The 11,315-nt window shown below is 33.0% G+C and overlaps 1 protein-coding gene across 1 annotated transcript; it reads left to right on the forward strand.

Moving 5' to 3' along the window:
• Positions 1-10,108: 10,108 nt before the first annotated feature.
• Positions 10,109-11,005, forward strand: LOC145633162 (uncharacterized). The gene has a single exon (XM_081685441.1). The coding sequence runs from the start codon at positions 10,109-10,111 to the stop codon at positions 11,003-11,005; it is 897 nt and encodes a 298-aa protein (XP_081541567.1).
• Positions 11,006-11,315: the final 310 nt, after the last annotated feature.

Genomic DNA, 11,315 nt, shown 5'->3' on the forward strand with positions numbered 1-11,315 from the left:
AGAAATTCTCCCTCCGTCCCATAATACATAGAACGTTGGGGTGGACACGTAGTTTGAAAATTAAACTACAAATTGGTCCATTTAAAACATTTGCTTTTATATATAAGATTTTCTTTTGTATTTTTACATAGAGAGAGAGTCGGGTAAAGAAGGTAGAGTAATAAAAATAAACTAAAACAATAAGTGAGGTGGGAGTGGGGTAGGTGAGTAGAGAGAAAATGTAAGAAAATATTTTTGTATTAGTTGTCTCATTCCATATTTAATAACGTGTCAATTATTGTGAGGTAGACGAAAATGAAAATTGTGTCAAGTATTACGGGATAGAGGGATTAAAGATAAAAAAAAAGGGCCAAGAGAGAGAAAACATATAGAGTGATAAAAAAGAGAGATAAATTGGGTGAAAGAGAGAAAGGTGGTCAAAAGAAAGAAGGAGATAGATAACATACCAATTCAACCAAAAGCTTAAGCTGATAGTTGAGACCCGAGAATATGTTTTAAACTCTATCAGAAAGAAATCGAGAAAAATAGATGGGCTAGGGGGCAAGGTTGGGGAGGAGAGGGAGCAAGGGCAACCTATAATTTTCGAAGCCTTTTAAAGGAAGGAACAAGGATAAGAAGGAATTGGAAAAAGAGAAAAAAGTATAAGCCTATAGAAAAAGGAACAAGCACTACAAAAAAAAAAAGTTCAACAAAACAATTACAATATTTATTTCAAAATTAATAAATAAGGGATTGGTTGAGAAGGGGTATAAATATCCCACTTATGAGGCAAATCAACTTTGCCCAGAGTGGAGAAAAACCAAAGGTAAACTGTCTATGTACACAAGGGGTATATATATATATATATATATATATATATATATATATATATATATATATATATATATATATATATATATATATATATATATATATATATATATATATATATATATATATATATATATATATATATTGATGCTTTAAGCATGAGGAAGGAGCTATATAAGTGTATATGTACACAAGGGATAAATTGTATGTTGGTGCCTTTGTGCACTTAAGGTGTTTTTAACAACGAGGGATAGGATTTTTGGCGCTTTATGCGTTTAAGGTGTCTTTGACACTGAGGTAGAATTAAAAAGGGTTCAACATTTAATAATATGTGGTCACTAATTATTCAAGAATTAAATTGGTATGTTTGGTTGATTGAATAATTATTGTTGATATTATGCTTTGAGAGTCATCACCAAGTAGAATAACATGTAAATAACGTAAAGTGAAAGAGATTATGCACCAAAACTCTTGGAACGTATATACCTTGAGTATGAACAATGGGGGGAGTTATGGGGTTTTATATTTAACCATAACTTCTAATAGAGTACAGGACGCTGTACATTCCTTTTTATTTATTATTATGCGCAGGAATTCCGCCACCTTTGAGTGGTTTTGTAGCTGGCACGGTTAGCTCCCGTGTCAGTTAACCTCAATTTATTTGGGTGAGGTATAGTTGGAAACTCGTTCGATGAGTAATCAACGCTAAATGAATTATTTAGTGTCTAGTTAAAGTGTAATACCCCGTATTTTATACGTATTTTATTTAAAGTATGTATTTTATAAAGTATTTAATTAGTTGTAATTATTTTAATTAAAGTATTTTAATTAATATTATTATAAAAGGAAAGTTTATTTAATTATTTTATTTAAAAGTTGGGGATTTTATTTTAAAGAAAGTTTAATTTTAACAAGTTTGTTTTTAGGAAAGGGATTAGGAAAAACTAAAAGAGGAAAGTTTAGGGTAAAGGGTTGGTAGAGAAGGGGTATAAATATCCCACTTATGAGGCAAATCAAACTTTGCCCAGAGTGGAGAAAACCCAAGGTAAGCTTCTCCCCTTTTCTCCTTACTTTTCTTTCTTTTTTTCTTCCTCTTTCTCTTCCCCTTTGTCACGGCCGACCACCACCACCACCACACACGTGGCCGGACCACCACCGCGCGCCACCAGCACACGACCAGCAGCCGCGGCGGCACAGGCGGCAGCAGCCCAACCGTGCCGTGGTGGCTGCTGCTCGGTGTTCCTCGAAAAAAAAAAAAGATTTAATCTTTCTTATTCTAATTTAATCTATGCTTAGATCTAATTAAAAATTATGAGTTTTGGGATTAAATTTTGATGTTTGAATGTTGTAATTATGTTAATAAATTTTTAGCTTTGGTTTTAATTTAAAAAGCCCCAATTTTTGAAACCCTAGGTTCTTGATTTATGAAAGTATATGATGTATGAATGTTTAGATCTTCAATTTAAGTGCTTTGAGACCAAATTACAGCAAGTTTTAATTAGAAATAAAGTGCTGGAATTTTATGTAGAACCCTAAATATTATGTTTTTGAAGGAAATTTAAATTACCCATTAAGTGGGACTTAATTAGAGTGTTCTAAATATAATTTCAGCTTATTCTAATTATTTTAAGAGGGATTTTAGGATAGTATATATTGCTGGAAATTTGTTTAGAGTGGATTTTAATGCTCTATTATAATTTTAATGTGTAGGAGACTTCGAAGTGAGCAATTTTTACTAGTCGTGACGATTTTAAGACCGTATTCAAGGTACGTTCGCATACTTAGCATATTTTGATGATGTAGAATCATGATAGGTTTAATTTCAATCAGTTACAGAAGTAGTATCATGCTAAGGTTTATGTATTGAATCGTGAATTATTGGTGTTGGTGATTGAATTGTGAAGCATGAATTATTTGTGATGGTTTATGGATTGAAAAATTATATTTTGGCATGATTATATGGACTACATATTTATGTATGGCATGTGAATTATTGGTGTTGGTGATTGAATTGTGAAGCATGAATTATTTGTGATGGTTTATGGATTGGAAAATTATATTTTGGCATGATTATATGGACTACATATTTATGTTTGGCATGATAGAGAGCATGTTTAATTAAACTAATTGTTTAATTATGTCTGGAATATTGAAAAGAAATTTTATTATGGTTCATATAATTTTTATTGATGCTTTAAGCATGAGGAAGGAGCTATATAAGTGTCTATGTACACAAGGAATAAATTGTATGTCGGTGCCTTTGTGCACTTAAGGTGTGTTTAACACCGAGGGATAGGATTTGTGGCGCATTATGCGTTTAAGGTGTCTTTGACACTGAGGTAGAATTAAAAAGGGTTCAACATTAAATAATATGTGGTCACTAATTATTCAAGAATTAAATTGGTATGTTTGCTTGATTGAATAATTATTGTTGATTGATTTATTACGCTTTGAGAGTCATCACCAAGTCTAATAATATGTAAGTAACGTAAAGTGAAAGAGATTACGCACCAAAACTCTTGGAACGTATATACCTTGAGTATGAACAATGGGGGGGGTTATGGGATTTTATATTTAACCATAACTTCCAATGGAGTACAGGACGCTGTATATTCCTTTTTATTATTTATTATGCGCAGGAATTCCGCCACCTTTGTGTGGTTTGTCGCTGGCACGGTTAGCTCCCGTGCCAGTTAACCTCAAATTTTATTTGGGGGAGGTTAATAGGTGGAAACCCGTTCGATGCGTAATCAATGCAAAAATGAATTAATTATTGTCTAGTCATTGTGTCTTGTTGATTGTTGGGTGTGCTTGTAAACAGGTACAGTGAGGTAAGTGTGTGTGATGATAGGAGAATGCATGTTAGTGTGTTTAGTTACGCTTATGTACTCAGCTTTGCTGATTGTGTGTGTTGTTTGTGTCTGGCCATGTCTTTATCTTGGCCCTACGATGATCCATTTGTATACCCAGGTTTGAGCTAAAACCTCTATCTTATCCTCGAATAAACCTATTTCTAGGAGTAACACATGGAATTTTTTATGCTTATTCATAAGTTTTGCCAATTCGGAGCAAATTGATGAATTGAAACAGGGGCATTACGTTATTAAAATTAAAAATATTCGTAAATTGATGTTTATTTTGAAATGAATGTTGAAATCACGCATCAATCGGTATTATAAAATATTTATTTATATTTGATATTTTTATTATTAGTCATCATTTTATCCAACGCCTCTCAAACTTTCGTTAGTTTTTACTCTTATCGTAATACTTGTAAATTAGTTGTTCTGATTTATATTTTTGTATGTCTTTTCAACATAATATGGTTATTACAGTGAAACTTTAAGCTTAAATTTATAAATATATATATACTATTGAATTGACATCGACTGTTAGAGATACATTAATCTGCTAACTCAACAATTCAGCATAGAAGATAGTTGCGTGTGATTAAATTATTCTTTGAAACGTGCTCTAATTAACCTTGAACAACAAGGAATACATTGGAACGATGTAGTCCATGTGGAGTTATTCTCTCGTCAATAACTATTATTTCGAGATATGATTCTGAACATCTAATTTTATAATTTGGTGTGGATCTCAACGTCATTATAAATTGTTTATACTCTTAGAGTTTTAGCACGAGCCTAATTGATTCATTAGATAATTAGTGAGAAATATGTACTTAATTTTTTTTTTTTAAGTTTATAAAAAGTTACGAGGATAATAACGGACACGTAAGAAAGTTGCTATGAAATTTTTTGTATAACCTCATATATTTTAAATAAGTATACAGTTTTACATTAACACTATACCGTCTTTCTAATTTTGCAACATACTTAGAAACTTGTGAATAGAGCTGTCAGTTTTTAACCCTAATTGTTAAACCTGACTGTTTCGACCGATTCGAAAGGAATTGAAACATTTAAAACCCGCTTATTAAAAATCCAAATACGACCCGACCCAAATTTTTCCAACCCGAAACGGAAGTGAACCAAAATTGTGCAAACGTTAAAGACTCGACCGGTTATCAAGCTGAACCATTACAACCCGAACCAATGCAATTACATCCAAACCCGTTCCATTTTAAACGAACAGAAACCATTTAAACCCGGCAAAATTCCGATAAAATCGAACCGGTTATAATCCGTAACCCAGCCCATTGTGACCAAACTGTTTTCAACTTGTAACCCGTGACATCGAACCGTTTACAACCTGTAACCCGTTGAGACCAAATCGTTTACAAACCATAACCCGATATGGATGAGCCATTTACAACTCGCAACTAACCCAATATGTTTATGATCTGAACATTTCAACCTAATACTCGATAAACCCAACTTATTTAAGACTTAACTCAATTATAACCTGACCTAGTGGCCATTCCTACCCAATATATTTAAGTAATCGGCCGACTCGATGATGACCGGACTCAATTTTAACCCGTTGTGATTTGAACTGAAACCTGCTTCAAACTAGGCAATTAACCCGTTTTCAAACCACCCGATTACACAACTAAAAATTAAGGTTTTTGCGACTACCTCGGACGATTGATGAAAATAATTGCTACTGTCGACGGTCTTAACATGATAGTTATTATTCACTTGAACGCAAAAAGACATTATTATGACTGAATGACGACCTCAAATTTATTGCGACTGTTTGATTATTTTCAGCGACCGCAAGGAAAACGGTCGAAAATGTTAATAATTGCTTTTTTAGCAGTGGTTGCAAATCTAAAAAACATCGACCACTTTAGATGGTCGCTAAAAGTTAAAAGAAAAACAAAACAAAACAAAAACGCACCCACTACTGCTAGTACTTCACCGCCAGCCGTACCACCACTTTCCACTCAAACCAACTCTACCCACCTCCACCCACCCAAACCAACTCCACCCCTTGCTACATCCCACACCACACCGCTTACACCCTAATCAACCTCTACGCATCACTACCGCCCACCCAAAACAACCCTTAACACAAAAAACATTCCAATTTATCAAAAAATTTATACCCTAAAATATAACCCACAATCAAACTCAAAATCAACAAATATACAAAATAGTTTAGAAAGTTCAAGAAAATAACCCACCAGAATAAGTTTTTAAAAAAAAAACCCACAAAGTTCACAAAAAAAAAAACCCCACAAAATTCACAAAAAAACTCATAAAACTCACAAAAATTAGACCCGAAAACACCCACAAAGTTCACAAAAATTCGAGCAAAATCTACATGAACTCAAAATCAAACTCAATATCAACAAAATTGAACAAAATATGAGCAAAGTTCACAAAATTCAAAAAAAAAATCAACGAAAGCTCAAAATCAAACCCAAAATCAATGAAATTCGAACAAAAATCGTAACAAAAATCGAAAACTAAATCAAACAAATATGGAAATTCGAACAAAAAATGAATGAATTGAAATAAAACCACAAAAATCGAAAATAAACAAAAACAAACCAAATTTTCAGAAAAATCAACATATCTTTTCAAATATTTCTTCCTTGTTGGGTTTAAATCAACATATCCTTTCAAATATTTCAAATACGAAATTGTTTTTTTACCATCAAACTTTTAAAAGTTTTATTTTACTACCAACTAAATATCAAAAAAATTATTTTTCACCACCTGTTGTCAAAGTAACCGCTAGATCTAACAGAATTATCTTGATCATTCAATAAAACAGAAGTGATATTCTGTGACTAGATGGAATGACATAAAATGTCCATTTTGATGTAAATTACAATGGATTGGGAATTACAACTTTTACAAGTAAATAAAAACACACTTAATTTCATACAAAGATTATCTGCTAGTCTAGATTATCTAACTAGCAAACATCATTTGGAAGCTAATAAAAGCAAAGCAGCAACATTATTATTTGTTACACAATTAAGAGTAGCTAAAACAAAATGGAAATAAACAAGGACTGATTGTTGTATACAACACTTGTAACACGAATACATTCTACGAGATTACTCTGTAGTAGCTTAGTACATAGATTACAATAGATAAGCAAGCTTTTATTCAACGGAATTGTGCATATGACTGGAGACCATCAATCGTAGCCACTACCTCGCCTCCAAGAATCGGGTCAGTGTACTCAGAGTTGCTTCCAGACATACCCAGTTTCACCTTAACTACATTCCAATCAACCGGACCTATTGGTCCTGTTTCAACGTAGACCTAACCAAATATTTGCAAACAAGGTTAAAACAATATTATTATTTCTTTTTTACAAAAAAAAATTTTACTACGTATGTTGTATGTCCAACCAAATGACCACTAAATAAGGGCCTATTCTGTTCAGCTTAATTTCAATTCAGTTCAGTTTAGTTGCAATCAGTTTAGTCCAATTCAGCTCCAATCAGTTCATTTCAGATTTCCTTCTGTCATACACAACTCATTTCAGCTTTATTCAGTTTAGTTCAGTTCAGCCCTAATAACTTCATTACCATTTAGTAAATTGAAACAAGCCCTAAGTTACGAGGGAGTATTTTTACATACCTTGCCAGCGGCAGTATCAATAGCCACAACCCACTTACGAGCAGTAGAGTCATCACCATTAGCCCAAGCTACGCCCCACTTGACACCTTCAACCGTAGGACCTTTTTGGTAAAGACGGACATAAGTTTCGGGTCCAAGATACGGGACCTCATTGATTAATGAACCAGACCAAAACTGCTTGTCAATTATATGTATTCTGTCCTTGGTAAGGTTTACAAAATGAGTATCCGTCAATACAGTTTCACCAGCGGCACTCAAGGCAACATCACGATCAACCTCGTCGTCAGGCTTTGCCTTGGCCATCAACTCCTTCTTCAAAGTCTCAAAATCAGCATCCGGATTCTCCAATTTTACTGCTTTGGCTATAATCTTCTCTGCCATAATTTGTTCTTACTTTTTACTGTCCTTCAAAAACAACAACTTTTGTTAAGTAGGTATACTAATATACTATAGGGGAAAATATAAGTTAATCTGCCAGATAAACGAAGTTTTATTAATCTGATGGCATTTTTGTAAATATATTGAAAAAGCAGGGTCATTTACTCAGTACGTTTGGTGAGCTGTCCAATTACTGTTTACAACTTGTTTTTACTGTTTGGTGAGGAAATTACACATGTACCCCTCAACTAGTACATAAAAAGACGCATACACCCCTCCACTGGTACTTGAAAAGACAAATTTTGTTTATCTGGAGAATTAACTGGGTATAGCTCATACTATAGATAGAAGCATAGGACTTATGACTTGCTTAAACATTACTTAAAGTAGCAAGCAAATAAATACAAGATAAATTATGAGGGTTGCACCTTCCAAGTTTAGAATACAACCTATAGACATATTTGTATTTTGCATAATTTTCGATGCAATATTGTAATGACAATATATTTAATCACGTATTACAAAAACATGCAAATACTCATATACTTTGAATTTGAAATAAAACTAAAACTAATACTAATACGAATATAACATCTCATGCATGACTATGTTTTTAAGTACCCATACTCGGTATATATTTATCTTTAAAGTATCAACTAATTCCACTTTCAATAGACACCCTCACAATTGCAAATTAATTACGAAGTATTATGATTAATGATCTCGAACGGAGGGAAAGGGAAGGAACGGAAAGGAAATGGAAGAAAAATAAAGATCAAAGAGAGTAGTACCCTAAATAAGTATTGTCTGCTAAGTTTGAGGATTAGAGGGAATAATGCTTGTTGTTGTACTGTATTAGCTTATCAATTTCAGTTATTTATAGAGAGGCCTAGACTTTATCAAGATCAGACTAAGATACTTAGATACATGATGTAGTGTATGAATTTAAAATTAAGCAATCAAACATAAAAGATAAGTTAAACTATAACAGGGACAATTTGATAAATTTCAACGCATTCAAAGGCCTAATTTCAGATTTCTTGGAAATTGCAAGTTCTGATATTGATTCATACTCGTTGTATAATTGTACATAATATCTTCTTCAACGATATGCACGTTATCTACTAAGGATATTTCTATTCCCTCAAAAAAAATACTAAGAGCATTGCCACCAATGGGGAGAAAAATGCCCATGGGTAATTTTTGGGGTTTAATAAAAAAAAATAACTCCCCATCAATGGTCTAAATTAAAAATGCCCATGGGAAAATCAATTTTTGATCAAAGTTTGGGCAAAATTAAAAAACTGACCAAGAAGAAGTGGGCCCCACGTGCTTAGCTGCATTTAAATTTTTTTTTGCTAAGCATACCTCAAAACGCAGCGTTTTGAGGAAGCGTATGCTTTGCTTCACCTCAAAACGCTGCGTTTTGAGGGTAGGAAAAGCAAAAAAAAATGATTTTGGCAGCCCTGACAGGCGCGTCAGCACGCCCAATCAGGCGCTGACACGCGTCCTGTCAGGTGAGTTGGACCAATCAGGAAATTCCTAATAATTGCAACGGTAACAATTTTGTAACGGGTATTTTGTGCTTATAAAATTAAAAATATATATATATATATATATACCAACGGCTAGAAAAAAAAATTCTCTACAAATAGAGACCCATTTTACCTATATTTTCATATTTCCAAAATTCACATAAATTTGTTGTATTTACATTTTCTCTCAATTTCTCCCTCATAATTAGTCATCCTTTTAATATTAGTATTATTATTATTATTATTATTATTATTATTATTATTATTATTATTATTATTATTATTATTATTATTATTATTATTAAAATAAATATTATTATTATCATAATTATTATTATTATTATTATTATTATTATTATTATTATTATTATTATTATTATTATTATTATTATTATTATTATTGGAAGTATAATTATTATTGTTATTATTTTAGCTTATTAATATTATTATTGTTGTTCGTTATTATTTTTGTTATTAATATTATTATTATTATTATTATTATTATTATTATTTTTATAATAGTTATTATTATTATTGTTATTATTGTGTTAGTTTTTGAAATTAATAAAAAAAATAGATATGGATCCCAATAACCCCTTTTACTCAATACTTTCTCAAAACTGTAATGATTTTGATGAGAACTTCATGAATCAACCTCAATTTCAACTTTTCCTACAAAGATTGAGCAACACCTCTCTGTAAAATCCTCCACAACAACAAATACCTCCACAACTTGAAATACCTCCACAAATTCCAACTGAAAACACTGATTACGAGCAATCACCTCCTGTCTACCAAGGAAGTAACTCTCAGTACGATGATAGCCAAGAAGAAAATGTGCCTGAGACACCTCAATACCCTCCGTCGACTCAAAGAATGCGGGTGGGTTCCAACCAACAACTCGCTAAAGCTAGTCGTATTTGGTCAGTCGCAGAAGATGAAGCTCTTATTGGGCTATATTTAAAATACAGTGGAAATGCGATAGTGGGTACGGGCATGAAAGCTGCTGAACATTGGCGACAAATATCTGCGGCGTACGACATGGTTCAAGCTAAGAAGCCAGAAATACTACCACCCAGAAATGCGAAGAGTTTGGAGAACCGTTGGAGAAGGATGGCGGCAGATGTACTGTTATGGACAAGTTGTTATGATGAAACGGGTCCGTTAACTGGAAGTGGATTCAACGAAGTTGATCGAATTCAAAAGGCCTCGAAGTTGTTCCATATATCAGCCAAACCACCACACAATTTTGTTTTTCCCCACGCTTGGGAAATGATAAAGAATGACCCAAAGTGGAGGCCGAAACTCAGATGGGCATTGTCACTAAAGGAACGACAGGATTGTCAACTGCGTCCGGAAGGGGACACCGAGGATAGCAGTGGAAGTGGAAAGAGATCGAGAACTGACAGTGAAGCTGAAGGAGATGTTCCCGTTGGTAGGTTTTCATCAGGAGGTATAACCAGACCCGACGGGGTAAAAAAAGAAAAGGCTAAGCGTAAAGGAAAAGCTATTGCTCATGATAGTGCAATTTTAAGTATTGGTGAACAGATACAGGCTTGTACTGAAGTTAGAAGCTTTGAGGCAAATTTACGGCAGCAAAGGTTGGAGCTTGAAAGGGAAAAGGAAAAGAGGAAAAACAAACAGGTCGAATTACAAGAGAAGAAGATGAAATTTGATATGTTGCAAGCAATTATGTCCAAAACGACGCCACTTACACCAACTGAAGAAGCGTGGAAGGAGGAACTAATTCAAGAAGTGTATGGTGGAAAGTAGAGTAGTTTATTATGCATTATGATTTCAAGTATTTTGTTTATTTTATTTTGCAATGAATTAATTTTTATTATTAATTATGTTCCAAAAATTTATCAAATTATATTACATTTTCATATATTTTGTTCAATTATGAGTGAAGTACTAGCTACTGTGTAGATTTTTGTCTTATACAATTATGAGTCAAGTGGTTGGTTTTATCAACCATTGAACTGTCAAATCCCAAAAAGTAGTCAAGTCCAATTGTAGTTTTTGTTTTATACAACCATTGAGTAGTCATTTCATACATAACTTCAACCGTATGACAAGCATT

The sequence above is a fragment of the Chenopodium album genome, chromosome 5 (assembly GCF_948465745.1).
Source record: "Chenopodium album chromosome 5, dcCheAlbu1.1, whole genome shotgun sequence".
In the NCBI taxonomy this organism is placed as follows: Eukaryota; Viridiplantae; Streptophyta; class Magnoliopsida; order Caryophyllales; family Amaranthaceae; genus Chenopodium; species Chenopodium album.

Coding starts and splice junctions, on each gene's coding strand:
- LOC145633162 (XM_081685441.1), top strand. CDS start 10,109: ATGCGGGTGGGTTCCAACCAACAACTCGCTAAAGCTAGTCGTATTTGG.